The sequence below is a fragment of the Bufo gargarizans genome, chromosome 9, assembly GCF_014858855.1.
Source record: "Bufo gargarizans isolate SCDJY-AF-19 chromosome 9, ASM1485885v1, whole genome shotgun sequence".
Taxonomy (NCBI): domain Eukaryota; kingdom Metazoa; phylum Chordata; class Amphibia; order Anura; family Bufonidae; genus Bufo; species Bufo gargarizans.
The window spans coordinates 57,362,273-57,379,686 of NC_058088.1; the positions used below are offsets into that span (position 1 = coordinate 57,362,273).

General features: G+C 43.9%; 1 protein-coding gene across 4 annotated transcripts in view; it reads right to left on the bottom strand.

The window, feature by feature from the left end:
- The window catches only part of DIAPH2 (diaphanous related formin 2), a 1,273,340-nt gene that overhangs the window by 203,490 nt on the left and 1,052,436 nt on the right, over positions 1–17,414 (bottom strand). For all 4 annotated transcript variants that reach the window (XM_044268818.1, XM_044268816.1, XM_044268815.1 and 1 more), the window contains one exon: positions 6,362–6,457. In XM_044268818.1, coding sequence (XP_044124753.1) covers positions 6,362–6,457 — 96 coding nt within the window. The remainder of the gene's footprint in view (positions 1–6,361; positions 6,458–17,414) is intronic.

The window sequence follows — 17,414 nt, forward strand, 5'->3', positions numbered from 1 at the left end:
CCTTTTGCCCCTTGGTAAAGACGGCCCTGCCCCTCTTCAGAGCAGAGGGTGCCTGGTTTAATGCTCGGGTTCTCCCATTGACTTCCATTGTGCTTGGGTGCTCTGTAGGGCACCCGAGCATCCCGAGGTGTTCTGCTCGAGCACCTAAGCACTTGGGTGCTCGACTAACACTAGTCCTTACATTTCACAGTATGGGGGAAGGGAGGTGGAATATAACAAATACAAATCTCCCTTTCCCTCTATGTGGAAATGAACCACCAACCTGATCTCTATGTGACCCACAGGAAATTGACAACACAGAGAATTTAAGACCAGAATATTCAAAATATAGATTTTCTAGAAAATAAAGTTGATCACGTTCTAGGCATCAAACTTAAGTGGATCAGAGCGGCGGCAGGAAGATATGACTTCTCACCAGTATCTCTTATTTTTCTCCAGCAAACAGTTGTGTCCTAAGGGAAGGAATGTTTCTGACGTGAATAGAATATTTTGCTCTACTGACAATTCAGCTTCTAGAATATTGGATTTTGTGAGATTCACAGGAGAAGAAGCACTCTCGGATAGTTCAGCTTTCTACGGCAAGACTCTGCCATGAACTTTAATAAGATGTGATCATTATTTATAGGGTACAAACAGATTCTGTAGACTAATGTCCACAATCAGGCAGGTTTGGGCTGCCTACCTACCATAAAGTAATTATATAAGGTTTGAAAAATTTGACCATTTACTGCCTAAAACAGTGCCACACCTGTCCACAGGTTGTGTATGATATTGCAGCTTAAAGGGTTTTTCCGAGACTTTGATATTGATGGCTTATCATGTCATTGATAACCGATCAGCTGGGGTCCAACTCCTGAAAGCCCTGCCAATCAGCTGTTTGAACAGCCCATGACACTACGGTGAACTCTGCATTATCTTCCTAAATCGGCGATGTCACGTTCATTGGTCACATGGCCTACCTGGAGCTCAGTCTCTTTCAACTGAATGGGGCTGAGTTCCGATACCAAGCAGAGCCGCTATACAATGGAGGGTGGTGTATTTGGCAAGTTTCAAGGAGGCGGTGGCACTGATGGCACTCTACTTGCTGGTAGCCGACACATCCTCCTTTTAAAAAAACGCCCCCTCCTCCAGTTGAATGACAGGGCCAGTGAGCGCTCTCCTCCTCCGGCTGGCCCTGTCTGCAATTCAAATCCCGCGCCTGCACCTTACATGTCTTCATTCGGCGCAGGAGCTCTGAGAGAAGGACGCTCGCTTCCTCAGCACTCCCTAAGTGCGCCTACGCCGATGACATCACCTCTAAACCTGAAAGAGAAGACGTCATCGGCGCAGGCGCACTAAGGAAGTGTTGAGGAAGCGAGCGTCCTTCTCTCAGAGCGCCTGCGCCGAATGAAGACACGTAAGGTGCAGGCGAGGGATTTGAAATGCTGACAGGGCCAGCCGGAGGAGGAGAGCGCTCCCTGGCCCTGTCAATCAACTGGAGGAGGGGGCGTTTTTTTAAAAGGAGGATGCGGCGGCTACCAGCAAGTAGACGCCCTACTTGCTGGTAGTGAAGTCATTTGCATATTTTAAAAGTAAGATTTTTAATGAAACCAAGCCACAGAACAAGGTAAGAACCCTATATAGGGAATAGTCGTCCAATAAGGATTTTAATATGCCCAAAAATGAAAAATTTGTTTTGGGGGGTGACAGAAGCCCTTTAAGTGGAACCATTTTACAATGCCTCAGACTGTGGACAAGTTAGGTGCTGTTTTTGAAAGAATTCAGCCATGTTTTTCTAATCCTATACAATTCCTTTAAGTAGGCAAAGTGGGTTGTCTCTGTCATGTGCCAGCCATTATGAGAAACCTTGAGAAGACAATTGATCTTTACAAGGAGTTTGGTAGAATGGAATTCCAATGTTCATGATATCCATGGCACCTCATTTCATGGCATGTCAATAGCACAGCCAAGTGTCTCCCAAACATCTAGTATTTATCAGGAGAGTACCTGTTTTGGGGGCACAGATGCACTAAGGCATGGCAACTGTATAGATGATGAGAAGGGTGTCTTGGTTCCTGAGGTGACCCAATAACTCTTACTTAAATGGCACATGATAGGTAGGGCTATGTTAAAAATTCCCAGCATGCCCACACTGCCTACAGCTATCAGCCTTCATCAGGGCATGGTGGCAGCTGGAGAGCAGCAGGTTGGCTATGTAACACCCCAGAGTGGTGTTACCACTTCTGCACCTTGCTACTCTCTTTTATGGTCTAACCTGTATGTCACCTATATATTTATTTCCAGGTCCCTCAACACTGTGCAATTATAATGTTATGTAACTGTTCATGTAATGTGCCAGGTTCACCAGCAGGTGGCAGCAAACACGGCAGATCTATAGTTAGAATGGAACTCACCATCCCATTCTCCCCCCCTTTGGTCAGAAGTGGACCATCCCTGCTTGCTACCAGAAGGAAGTGGGCAGTTCTGGTTTGTGCTGGTTGAGACTCCATGTTGGAGCTGCCAGGATTCTAACCTAATTCTTGGCTGAAGAGAAGTCTGACTAAAAAGTGAAGTGCAGCATAAGGGTCTATTCACACATCCGTAGTGCATTGCGGATCTGCAGTACACCCGGCCAGCACCCCCATAGAAATGCCTATTCTTGTCCGCAATTGCGGACAAAAATAGGACATGTTCTATTTTTTTCCGGAGTCGCGGACCGGAAGATCGGCGGCACGCTCCGGAAATGTGGATGCGGAGAGCACAGTGTGCTCTCCGCATCCATTCCATCCCCATAGAGAATGAATGGGTCTGACTCTGCACCCGTTCCACAAAATTGCGGAACGGATGCGGACCCATTTGCGGACGTGTGAATGGAGCCTTAAGAAGAAGCCAAGTTACCAAGTCAGCTTGTCAGTACAGCAGAGTGAGATAAGGATAGAGCGGAGTTGAGTTTTCCTGCCAGTTTAATGCTAAAGCCTGCTGGAACCAAGACAAAGTCTGAAACTGTTTGAAGTAACACTTATTCAAAGTAAAGCTGCCATTGAACTTCATCTCAAGGTCTGGATTCAAGTTATTCTTTCCAATCCCTCAATTATTCCCACTGTTTATTGCTTTGGAGCCAAAGCCTGGGGTCCAGCCATATCCAGGTAGGAGCACCATGACACATGAAGAAACAGGCCACACTACACCACTCGGCATTCCTACACCTGGGTCGCGTTATAGGTGGGCCCTGGGGGGGAGGCTGCACGTTGCAGCTATTCTTGATCTAGGCTATTCTTAGATAGGCAATGTAGTGTGACAGACATCAAGGCCACACGCGTTCAGACAACATCATAGCCACAGAGACCACATCTGGCAGGTCACGCCAGTCATCTCCATGCTCCTGTAGAGATCCTAAATTGTTAATCACCAAGCAGTACAAATTCTGATGTACTGATCCAACATTTCAAGCCCCAATAACTATGCGATGAAGATGGCTGCTAGCACTGCTTCCTGGATTGTAGGGGGGGGGGGGAGTGGGAAGAGCAGTAGAGTCTTTGGGTCTTCCAGGCAGAAGCTTTCTTTAGACTGCACTTATGTGCTTTTTTAATGCTCATACAGAGGCATTAAAGTGAGGAATACCCCTTTAAGAATGGAAACCATTTGGCATAATGTACAGTGGTCCGTCAAGATATAATATTAATTGGTTCCAGGAGGATCATTGTATGTTGAAACCATTGTAAGTTGAGTAATCGGTTCCAAAGCCCCAAAATGTCATCCAAGATAAAAGAAATGAAGATTTAAATAAAACAAGCAGATAACTAAGACAGATAAAACGAGACCTTACATATTACAGTCAGGAATAGCTGCTAACTAGCTACTAATCCAGCTAGTTTACCAGAGAAGTGGCCTTCATTTGTTGGATTTGAGTCTGAGACATTGTATGTTGAGTCTAGTTTAAACTTACGATGGGTCAGAAAAGACCATTGTATGTTGAAAACATTGTATCCTGAGGCTATCTTGAGGGATCACTGTATAGAATTTATCCTATAGCTATGTTGTAGGCTATGATCGATGGCAGACCTCTGTTAATCACACAGTACAGGGTAATTATGTTAATTACAGACACATCAAAAATATGTTCACCGAAATATCAACTCATCTCTAACTTTTGGCGACGACAATTTGATGGATGAGTTCCATTCATTACCTCCAGAATGGAGAAACCATAATTCACTCATAATATCTCTTAAGATATCTCGGTTATAATTCACTGGCTGACAAGAGAATTCTCGGCTCACGTGTTTGGAGAGTTACATGTTTACTGGAGGAGTAGACTTTATTAATGCATAATCATCATCCCTGGTCATTTGAAAGATGATTATCAGAAAGTTCCTTTAAAATTGGGCAGAACGATTTCTACATTCAGGATTTTGGAGTGGATACACATATAGCATCGCTAAATCTACTCCATCTGTAGCAATCAAATGGCTTTAGTAACTGGTTCAACTATCACCTCACTAGGGACCAGTGGCATAAAAGAGGCATGAGGCACTCATTGCCCTCTACCTCGTTGATATCATATGTTCATAGTTACAAAACTTTGTCAAAATTTCAAGACAACTTATGTCTCTATCTCACCCCCACCAAAAGTGTATAAATGGTTGCATGCCTTATGTATCGATATAACTGGGGTGTACAACATGCAGACGGGGGAACTCATAGCTTTCTAGCACAAGATATGTCATAAGTATCTATGGGGGTTTCGCATCTGCTCCCCATAAGTCCGGAAAATGGGGGCCCTTCACCAATGTTCAGTACTTCAGAGAGGAATTGGAAAGGACACCATCTATATATGCTGTTCTACATTGTAGTTTGTGGTAGTTGTGAAATTATTGGCTGTTTCTATGTTCTCATAGGTAGTGGTCCCAAAAGTCAAACCCTACCAGTCAGATAATTATAGAATACATAGTCGATATGCCAAAAACACCTGAGATGAAAACATCCTTAAAGGTTTAATTGGGGACCTTCAGACAGGTACAATTGGATGTTGTGGCCATAGGACCAGAAAAGTTGTGCAACCCTGATGTAGAATCACAAATCATATGAACAGAGCATCATATTAAGGAATCCAAACAAATTGATACCCAACTCATTGGAAGGGAGAGAAAGAAGGACCAGTAACAACTTAAATTAAACAAAAAATAAGATGGGAGATTCAGGAGGAACAAAGTCCATAAAGCCACCCAGAAAGGAATTTGAATCAAGATGGACTCAGCATCACAGTACATACTTAATCCCAGGGGGAACCGAGCTGTAGACCAAGAAAACATATCCGTGCTTTTTGTATCTAAAAACATTTCACCATTTTAACAAAAACTCCACAATTAAGAGAAACATCACATCTCTCCAGATTCATTCATTTAAAGGAACACTAAACCTTGAAATAAAAGTGAACAGGAGATAATCTTGCCCTCACTGTTTGCCAGCCTGTCTCAGGAACATGCAGAAAATCCTGCAAACAGTCTTCTAGAAATCCTGCAGAGAACATAATGTTAATATCCTGCTGTGCTTTTCCATTTTAAACTGGCATCACTTAGTCAAGGGGTGTGGCTTAATCTTTTTGTCCTACTGCAGACAAGGTAGAAGGGGGGAAGTCTCCTGCTTCAGCCAGTTGCCTTACAGACTGATACAGCACAGTAAGGGCTTGTTCACACGACCGTGTGCTGCAGACCGCAAATTGTGGTCCTCAGCATGGGCATTGACCGTGGGGCAGCCGCATGTGCATCGCAGACCCACGATCTGTCCGTTCTTGAAAAAAGATAGAACAAGTTCTATTTTTTTTTTGCGCAACAGAAGCACGGAACGGAACCCTGGGATTTTTTTCTCTGTTTCGTGTTCCTTTAAATAAAGTACACACTTCTCCAAAGGGAATAAAGGAAACATCTTCTGGGTCTCTAAATATAAAAACAACAAAATCTAACACACAGGGCTGGCTTTAGGTTGGACAGTGCCCTGTGGCGTACATTCTACACAGTGCACAAATCCTATAACCACATAGCACCCAAATCACACTGCCAGGCAGTCCATGGCTTTAGATACCAGTACCCAGTTAATACATTAGGAATCAGACTGCAAGTTTTTCTGTGGGTGCCAGGCTATCAAGGTCAGTGCTGAATAAGGTGCAGAACCTACAATATTTATATATTTTTTTTTTTTGTGTCCACCTAGAGCATTCTGAAGTGAATTTTTTTCTATAAAGTTTTTTATGTTTTGCACTGCTTAGATTGTTACAACAGGTAGGCGTGTGATCACACTGAAGCATCCAGCTGGGTTCTCATAGAGAAAGGCTTCATAGCATAGCAGCTGAACAACAATACAAGTGTTAGGAGATCTCACTCACCGTTGGCTTTCGGAGTTCGTTTTCTGCGGTCTCTGAACGCCGCGCCTGACTGTAAGGCCTCGAGCAGACTATCCATAACTCCTGTCTCGTCACCCTCTGTGAAGGGGAAAGAAGACAATGCAAAATTAATCTCAACACAATTAAACTTGGACAATAAAAGTTGGGCATAAATAGTAACATTCTCATAAAAGCCCGGAATTAAAGACATAGATCAGCGGTAACGTTGTGAGCGCTGTCACTCTGCCTTCGACCACACACAGCGTTTATTCATGCGAGGCCATTAAAGAAAGCTCCCTTCTCATCCCGCTGATTTCCCAACGTAAAGGCCTCGTCTACTGTATTATTAACAACGTGTTGGGGATTCATATAAACAAAACTAATAAGCTACCACTGATTTTCCTTCTAAGGGTCCCTTCAAGACACTCCCGACCAAGAAACGAGGATCTAAATGAATGAAATCAATCCTCAATCATAGTGTCGACTTCAGTCCGCTTCGATTACCATTATAATTACTCCAAATTTACAGAATGAAAGGACCGTTTTCACGGGACAAGTTCCAGGCAGGGGTGTTTAGAGTAGGGGAACTTAAAGTGTTTTTTCTGTACGAAGATAGGTGATTAGGTGAAGTCTGAATGGTGGGACCCTCACCGATTGCCAGAAATGACCACCCTGGCCTATTCAAAGTCTATGGCACTGACAAATAAGCCAATCATTATGCTCAGCTGTTCCGGTCAGTGTCACTAACTCTTCCTAGCTGCTTTCTTTAGGCTAAGGAGAGAAAGGGACCTGGGTGCCATATTCTGGTGATCAGTGAGGGTATATAGGTTAGACACCCACCAGCAGACTCAGTTTTATACTGACTTTAAAACCTGACTCCAGGGCAGACTAACTGGTCAAGTGTGCATGACTGCTTGGAGATCTCCATGCAGTCATGCACACCTGACCAGTTAGTCTGCCCTGGAGGCAGGTTTTAAAGTCAGTATAAAACTGAACCTGCTTATATAGCACCTACCAGTAGCCATTTGGCTCCAGGAGAAGTATATAGTGGGCTCAGCATGCATGTTGGTACTTGCATCCCTGGATCCGATGGAAGCTGTTATGGCACCGGACGGGGTTAAAAGCAGAGTGTGCTTGGCGTGCATGCTGTACCTGCGCTCCCTGGACTTTGTGTGGCTGTCATGGCCCATAACAGGTAGGAACTAGTGTTAGGGACCACTCATGGAGGCGACCTTGACGTGGTGAGTGGCTTATTACGCTTTGGCCAAAATGTACACCAATGCCTCATTCAACATCCAGCATAGAGGCAGGGCAGAGTGCTGGTTGCAGAGTGCGATTGCATTTGTGTTTTTGCGTTTATTTCTATCATAAGGCCTGCCATGTGTGGTCCGCAAAATGCAGAACACATATGGCCGGTATTTATGTTTTGCGGAACTCAAAACATCTACGGACGTCTGAATTGACCCTTATTTGCCTTTGGCTAAAATACCCCTTTTGTTTATTTCTTTGTTTCAGTTTTTTTTCATTAGCAAAAAAAATACAAAATTGAGAAACCATTGCATTACGAATGGCCACAATGTAATACCGAATCTCCCCTGCAGAGGGCACCGTATGGCAAATGCCTGTGAAACCAATTAGTTGATCATCTTTTTATAGGTTTATAAAGGTTTGTTCACACAATATACAAATCCAACAAGCATTTACTACAGAAACTGCACCAGAAATCCCAGGAGGGTGCTTGTACTTTTTTTAAGCTGAAAAACAGTATAAAAAATGCCAGAGACCCACTTTAGAATCAACTCCATTTAATGGAGCTAATCGGCTAGACAGCATTACATTAATGGCTCATTTAGATGAACGTATATTTTTTTTGGTCCGCATATTGCGGATCCACAAAAGATGGATACCGGCCACGCGCATTCCGCATTGTGCAGATGGAACGGCCTGCCCTATGATAGACGAGCCTATTTTTGTCCACAATTGCGGAAAAGAGTCGGACATGTTCTGTATTTTTTGTGGGGCCGCAGAACGGAGGTACGGATGTGGACAGCACACGGTGCGCTGAATATTTTGCGACCCCATTGAAATAAATGGGTCGGCATCCTTTCCGCAAAATTGCATAATGGATGTGGATAAAAATATAGGGTCATCTGAATGAGCTCTAGTTTTCAGAATTTTTTGCCAAAGAAAAAACAAAAAACAAAAAGAAAAAAATGCGCTCTGGTGCAAACGAGGTCATGGAAACCTTTTTTTTGCATGCATTGGATGCAGGGCTGCACCTAGCCTTTCTGCTGCCTGAGGCGAAAACTAAAACAGCGCTCCCTCCCCCTAAGCCAATTTCTAAACCTAACCCCTTTGCCTCAATGAAAGCGCTCATTGCCCATGGCCCTTCCGCTGCCCCCCCTTGCCCCTACCTGGTGCTGCCTGAGGCGTTCGCCTCACCTGGCCTCATTGGTGGTGCAGCCATGATTAGATGCACACTATTTGTGGATTCTATGGGGATTTCGGGATGGAACCTGACCTAAGAACCAAATAAAATACTGAACAGACCTAAGAACTGAAGTCGCCATGACACTGCTGTGAGGTTCGCCATTGTGGTGGCTGCAAAGCCAACCTGTAGATATGACTGTATAACGGTAACACTTCTCACTGCTAATTAGCAGATACAGTGATGAAGCAGTGCACCAATTATTGTGATTGTAGGAATTACGTTCATGAAATAAAAAATGTCATTAAGCCTTCGCTTCAGAATGTTTTTTTTTTTCTTCCTTTTTAAGGAAGTCAAAATTGTCAGAGACAGAACTTATGTTTTCTGTTTCACCGACTCGGATCAATTATAACAAATCTAAGCTGAGGAGCAAAGGGGAGAAGATCTGGCCAAACATTAATGAACTCCAGTCTGTTACTATGGTTGGTAAATGCAATTTCCAGAGTCCTGATGCTGCAATGTGAAGTCCTCCACTTCTGGCGGTCACGTTCCATGATGAGATATTGTTAGTGCTGGATCAGATATTGGAGAACAAAGCTCGCGGAACAGGAAAATCTGTCATTCTGCAATTGCTATAATCAGAATGATTACTTCAGACATCTTGACAAATGGTCATAGCATGCCTTTCAAAATTGGTCTATAGTCCATCGCTGGCCCTCTCCATACAGGTAATGGAAAGTTACAGACAGTGTGAAGAGCGCGCTACGACTCCGGCCAAAGCGGCACAAACACCCAGCAATACGCAGCAGCTGAAGAGAACAACTGCAATAATAAACCCCGAAAATCCACCAACTAGTAGGTATTTGTGTGTGAGTAAATATACTGTGTGTATGTGTGTGTATAGATATATATACACACACAGTATTATAGTAGTTATATTCTTGTACATAGGAGGCAGTATTATAGTAGTTATATTCCTGTACATAGGAGCAGTATTATAGTAGTTATATTCTTGTACATAGGAGCAGTATTATAGTAGTTATATTCTTGTACATAGGAGGCAGTATTATAGTAGTTATATTCTTGTACATAGGAGGCAGTATTATAGTAGTTATATTCTTGTACATAGGGGGCAGTATTATAGTAGTTATAATCTTGTACATAGGAGGCAGTATTATAGTAGTTATATTCTTGTACATAGGAGGCAGTATTATAGTAGTTATATTCTTGTACATAGGAGCAGTATTATAGTAGTTATATTCTTGTACATAGGAGCAGTATTATAGTAGTTATATTCTTGTACATAGGAGGCAGTATTATAGTACTTATATATTTTTGTACATAGGAACAGTATTATAGTAGTTATATTCTTGTACATATGAGGCAGTATGAAAGTAGTTATATTCCTGTACATAGGAGGCAGTATTATAGTAGTTGTATTCTTGTACATGGGAGGCAGTATTATAGTAGTTATATTCCTGTACATAGGAGCAGTATTAAAGTAGTTATATTCTTGTACATAGGAGCAGTATTATAGTAGTTATATTCTTGTACATAGGAACAGTATTATAGTAGTTATATTCTTGTACATACTAGCAGTATTATAGTAGTTATATTCTTGTACATAGGAGCAGTATTATAGTAGTTATATTCTTGTACATAGGAGCAGTATTATAGTAGTTATATTCTTGTACATAGGAACAGTATTATAGTAGTTATATTCTTGTACATATGAGGCAGTATGAAAGTAGTTATATTCCTGTACATAGGAGGCAGTATTATAGTAGTTATATTCTTGTACATGGGAGGCAGTATTATAGTAGTTATATTCCTGTACATAGGAGCAGTATTAAAGTAGTTATATTCTTGTACATAGGAGCAGTATTATAGTAGTTATATTCTTGTACATAGGAACAGTATTATAGTAGTTATATTCTTGTACATACTAGCAGTATTATAGTAGTTATATTCTTGTACATAGGAGCAGTATTATAGTAGTTATATTCTTGTACATAGGAGCAGTATTATAGTAGTTATATTCTTGTACATAGGAACAGTATTATAGTAGTTATATTCTTGTACATAGGAGCAGTATTATAGTAGTTATATTCCTGTACATAGGAGCAGTATTACAGTAGTTATATTCTTGTACATAGGAGCAGTATTATAGTAGTTATACATTTTTGTACATAGGAGCAGTATTATAGTAGTTATATTCTTATACCTAGGAGCAGTATTATAGTAATTGTTGTTTCCTGTTTTTCTCCCTTTTGAGGCTTTATTATTATTTAATCAGGTGTGAGTGGAATTTTTTGCTATTTATTTAGCTCAAATGTTTGTGAGACAGTGATTACCTAAATTATTTGACCTTGTGTAACAGTTTTTGAATCTTTTATGATTTTGTGCATGCATTTTGTTATGCTACAACCTGTGAAGTTGCTGAAAAGAAATAATTTCACACGACGTGCGACTTTCTTCAAAATGTTTCTAGGGCACAAATCAGTTTTCTGAAACAGTGTGAAGGAAGGTGATGCATATTGTATAACGGCATATAGAGCAGGGTTGTGAGGAATCACATATATGCCATGAATACATTTGTTCCTGAATTTTAGCTTATCAAAAATGAATGTGTCTCCTATGGTTCTTGTCTGACAATTGCATCCCACCCCAGCTGTCAACAGTAGGAGATCAGATCATGTCGTAAGATGTCTCTCTCTTGTAATTTAAGCATTTTCCAAAGGAGATCTGGTTTGGTACAGATTCCCCTGCAGCTCCTGATGCTCACATGGAAAGTTCTGCCGAAATATAACAATTTCTAGCCCCTCTAGATCACAGCAATGTTGAAATGAACACGAAGACCCCCGTACAGCAGCTGAAAGAAGATGATGCTCTCATGCGGATATGATGCTTTTGAATTGTTTGGTGCAAGATACAACAGCCCATCATGTGTTGCCACATGCAGCAGAACCATAAATAGAATGTTTTACCTAAATAGAAATAAATAACAAAAAATAAAAAAATAAAACAAAATAATAATAATTGCCAGCTGTTTCATTTGCTTAATATCATTTGCTTAAAATCTTTACAGGGCAGTAACTTGGGCGACTTCCACACTAGTGTTTTTGCCGGATCGGGCAGGGTTCAGCAAAAACGCTTCTGTTACTGATAATACAACCGTCTGCATCCATTTGAACGGATCCGGTTGTATTATCTATTCTTTAACATAGCGAAAATGGATCCGTCATTAACTCCATTGAAAGTCAATGGGGGACGGATCAGTTTTCTATTTGTGCAGACCGTTTTGCTCCGCATCCCCAGGACGGAAAGCAATATATAACACGTTGCGGTTTGCTCTCCGGTCTGGGAACGCAACTAAATGGAGCGGAATGCATTTTGGAGCACTGCGTTCTGTTCAGTTCAGTTTTGTCCCAATTTATGATGAATGGGGACAAAACGGAAGCGTTTTTTTGTTTCCCAGTATTGAGCCGCTATGACGGATCTCAATACCGGAAAACTTTAACGTTAGTGTGAAAGTACCCTTAGTGTGCCATACATTTTTAAGAGATGATAAATAGGTAGAGATGAGATAGAAAAAGATGAGAGAGAGGTGAGAGATAGCGGTAGGAGAGAGGAGAGAAGCATAGACAAACAAAAATATGGTCGGCCCTGCCAGCGGGTGCATCTCTCAATATACAGCACCATCGGTGTACCGGTACCCATGGAACCCAGGCCAGGACTCAGAGTGCCGGAGCGCCGACACGTTCAGCTTGTTGATGTCCATGTGACCTAAAATGCAGCCTATTTAAACACACGAGTGCTGGACACAGTTGCCTGTGATTGGTCTTTGCACCGCACTGGCCTCGATTTGCTCTTCTCCAGCTTTCCTGACTCCGGCCTGGCTGTGACTGTGCTCTTCTGTCTGACTTTCTGGACCTTGATGTGACCTCCTGGTATTGACTCTGGCTTGATATTGTGTAACTTGTCTAGTATTTCAGATTTTTCTTCTGCCGGGATTGTGTCTGACCTGAGTACATCTAGCGCTCAGTATTATGTATTGTGACTGTTAGTTTTTTCTCTTAGGTCGTGTGCACTGGACTGTCATCCAGTTGTAGGTCATTAGTTATGATAGATCATGCAAATAGATATGGACAGTGGGATGGGTGGAGAACAGAGCGTCACTGTTCCTGATAAATATATCTATCTAGTATACATATATACAGACGTGGACAAAATTGTTGGTACCCTTTGGTCAATGAAAGAAAAAGTCACAATGGTCACAGAAATAACTTTAATCTGACAAAAGTAATAATAAATTAAAATTCTATAAATGTTAACCAATGAAAGTCAGACATTGTTTTTCAACCATGCTTCAACAGAATTATGTAAAAAAATAAACTCATGAAACAGGCATGGACAAAAATGATGGTACCCCTAACTTAATATTTTGTTGCGCAACCTTTTGAGGCAATCACTGCAATCAAACGCTTCCTGTAACTGTCAATGAGACATCTGCACCTCTCAGCAGGTATTTTGGCCCACTCCTCATGAGCAAACTGCTCCAGTTGTGTCCGGTTTGAAGGGTGCCTTTTCCAGACTGCATGTTTCAGCTCCTTCCAAAGATGCTCAATAGGATTGAGGTCAGGGCTCATAGAAGGCCACTTTAGAATAGTCCAATTTTTTCCTCTTAGCCATTCTTGGGTGTTTTTAGCGGTGTGTTTTGGGTCATTGTCCTGTTGCAAGACCCATGACCTGCGACTGAGACCAAGCTTTCTGACACTGGCTAGTACATTTCTCTCTAGAATTCCTTGATAGTCTTGAGATTTCATTGTACCCTGCACAGATTCAAGACACCCTGTGCCAGACGCAGCAAAGCAGCCCCAGAACATAACAGAGCCTCCTCCATGTTTCACAGTAGGGACAGTGTTCTTTTCTTGATATGCTTCATTTTTTCGTCTGTGAACATACAGCTGATGTGCCTTGGCAAAAACTTCGATTTTTGTCTCATCTGTCCACAGGACATTCTCCCAGAAGCTTTGTGGCTTGTCAACATGTAGTTTGGCATATTCCAGTCTTGCTTTTTTATGATTCGTTTTCAACAATGGTGTCCTCCTTGGTCGTCTCCCATGTAGTCCACTTTGGCTCAAACAACGACGGATGGTGCGATCTGACACTGATGTTCCTTGAGCATGAAGTTCACCTTGAATCTCTTTAGAAGTCTTTCTAGGCTCTTTTGTTACCATTCGGATTATCCGTCTCTTAGATTTGTCATCAATTTTCCTCCTGCGGCCACGTCCAGGGAGGTTGGCTACAGTCCCATGGATCTTAAACTTATGAATAATATGTGCAACTGTACTCACAGGAACATCTAGTTGCTTGGAGATGGTCTTATAGCCTTTACCTTTAACATGCTTGTCTATAATTTTCTTTCTGATCTCTTGAGACAGCTCTTTCCTTTGCTTCCTCTGGTCCATGTCGAGTGTGGTACACACCATATCACCAAACAACACAGTGATTACCTGGAGCCATATATATAGGCCCAATGGCTGATTACAAGGTTGTAGACACCTGTGATGCTAATTAGTGGACACACCTTGAATTAACATGTCCCTTTGGTCACATTATGTTCTGTGTTTTCTAGGGGTACCATCATTTTTGTCCATGCCTGTTTCATGAGTTTATTTTTTTACATAATTCTGTTGAAGCATGGTTGAAAAACAATGTCTGACTTTCATTGGTTAACATTTATAGAATTTTAATTTATTATTACTTTTGTCAGATTAAAGTTATTTCTGTGACCATTGTGACTTTTTCTTTCATTGACCAAAGGGTACCAACAATTTTGTCCACGTCTGTATATACATAAAGATAGATAGATAGATAGATATTGGATAGAAAGATAGATAAATATGAGAATATGAGATAGATAGATAGATAGATATTGGATAGATAGATATATAAAAGATAGATAGATATTGGATAAGATAGATAGATATTGGATAGATGAATATGAGATAGATAGATATGAGATAGATAGATAGATAGATAGATAGATATATAATACAGGTAAATGTGTGCAGTATACCAGAAAGTTACCAAAAGTTTTTAAATATTATTTATTTATTTTATGCACTTATATAGCGCTACTATATTCTGCAGCGCTTTACAGAAATTTGCATCCAACTGTCCCCAGGAGCTTACAATCTAAGGTCCCTATCAGTATGCCTGTGGAGTGTGGGAGGAAACTGGAGAACCCGGAGGAAACCCACGCAAACCCAGGGAGAACATACAAACTCCATGCAGATGTAGTTCTTGGTTGGATTCGAACCTAGGACCCCAGCGCTGCACGGCACCAGTGCTAACCACTGAGCCTGATTGTAAAGTGATTCGAATTTCTTTACATAATACCAGATACAAAATGTCAGTTGATAGATGGATTCAGTAGATTGATACGGTTGATGGATATGGTATGTAGATAAGATAGATTCTGTAGATAGATATGGGAGGTAATTACTGTAGATGGTGTGACACAGTAAAGGGAGTTGTCTGGGAAAACAGGTATTTTCCTCCCAGCGCGTGCAGCTGGACTGATTGGCGGCCAGGTGGGGTCAAACACCGGACTGGATCTCAAGTGCCGGTCCGGGGTTTGACAACACCTAGCTGCCTTTAAAAGACAACTGGGTTCAGAAGAAGAAATCTCCGTATTGGGATCTGAGGCTTGTGCCGGGGTGGAGGACCCATGTGAGGGGAAACAGGCCGACTAAAGCCTGCTGATGGACTCTTGTTGGCAGAACAGGCCGCATGGTGTGAACTGACACCAATACTGCAAGGTGACTTTTTGCTTGAAAGTGTTTTTTTTTGTTCTGTGAACTTTCTAATGAGTGAATAAACACTGAACTTTTGGTTTACAACTTGGTTGGTGCCTCTATACTGCGTCCGCTCCTCTGTGCTGCCTCCGCCCCTCTGTGCTGCCTCCGCCCCTCTGTAATGCGTCCGCCCCTCTGTGCTGCGTCCGCTCCTCTGTGCTGCCTCCACCCCTCTGTGCTGCCTCCGCCCCTCTGTGCTGCCTCCGCCCCTCTGTGCTGCCTCCGCCCCTCTGTACTGCGTCCGCCCCTCTGTACTGCGTCCGCCCCTCTGTACTGCGTCCGCCCCTCTGTACTGCGTCCGCCCCTCTGTACTGCCTCCGCCCCTCTGTGCTGCCTCCGCCCCTCTGTGCTGCGTCCGCCCCTCTGTGCTGCGTCCGCCCCTCTGTGCTGCCTCCGCCCCTCTGTGCTGCCTCCGCCCCTCTGTGCTGCCTCCGCCCCTCTGTGCTGCCTCCGCCCCTCTGTACTGCGTCCGCTCCTCTGTACTGCCTCCGCTCCTCTGTACTGCGTCCGCCCCTCTGTGCTGTCTCCGCTCCTCTGTGCTGCGTCCGCCCCCCTGTACTGTCTCCGCTCCTCTGTACTGCGTCCGCTCCTCTGTACTGCGTCCGCTCCTCTGTGCTGCGTCCGCCCCCCTGTGCTGCCTCCGCCCCTCTGTACTGCGTCCGCCCATCTGTACTGCGTCCGCTCCTCTGTGCTGCCTCCGCCCCTCTGTGCTGCCTCCGCCCCTCTGTGCTGCCTCCGCCCCTCTGTGCTGCGTCCGCCCCTCTGTACTGCGTCCGCCCCTCTGTACTGCGTCCGCCCCTCTGTACTGCGTCCGCCCCTCTGTACTGCGTCCGCCCCTCTGTACTGCCTCCGCTCCTCTGTACTGCCTCCGCTCCTCTGTACTGCCTCCGCCCCTCTGTACTGTCTCCGCTCCTCTGTACTGCGTTCGCTCCTCTGTGCTGCGTCCGCCCCTCTGTGCTGCGTCCGCCCCTCTGTGCTGCCTCCGCCCCTCTGTGCTGCCTCCGCCCCTCTGTGCTGCGTCCGCCCCTCTGTGCTGCGTCCGCCCCTCTGTGCTGCGTCCGCCCCTCTGTGCTGCCTCCGCCCCTCTGTGCTGCCTCCGCCCCTCTGTGCTGCCTCCGCCCCTCTGTGCTGCCTCCGCCCCTCTGTGCTGCCTCCGCCCCCCTGTGCTGCGTCCGCCCCCCTGTCCTGCGTCCGCCCCCCTGTCCTGCGTCCGCCCCTCTGTACTGCGTCCGCCCCTCTGTACTGCGTCCGCCCCCCTGTGCTGCGTCCGCCCCTCTGTACTGCCTCCGCCCCTCTGTACTGCCTCCGCCCCCTCTGTGCTGCGTTCGCCCCTCTGTGCTGCCTCCGCCCCCTCTGTGCTGCCTCCGCCCCCTCTGTGCTGCGTTCGCCCCTCTGTACTGCCTCCGCCCCTCTGTACTGCCTCCGCTCCTCTGTACTGCCTCCGCTTATCCTGTTTACCAGAGAGAATCCCCACAATAGATGACGTAGATAGATACTATAGATTGATACGTGCTGTAGATGGACATACAGATCTGTGGTTAGAAGGATTTCAAGCTCTATATATTATTATATATTGTCACATAGATATTAGTTCTTGGTGTATAGATCATAAGTGAGCAGACGCTTAATGCAAAGTAAGTGACTCATAAAAGGAAACTCTGCAGACAATCGTAAGGGGTGGAAGGAAAGCTCAGACAGCAGCTCTACTTATCAATTGCTCTCCATAACCATAATTTGCATTATCTTCATGCGTGTTCTGGGACAT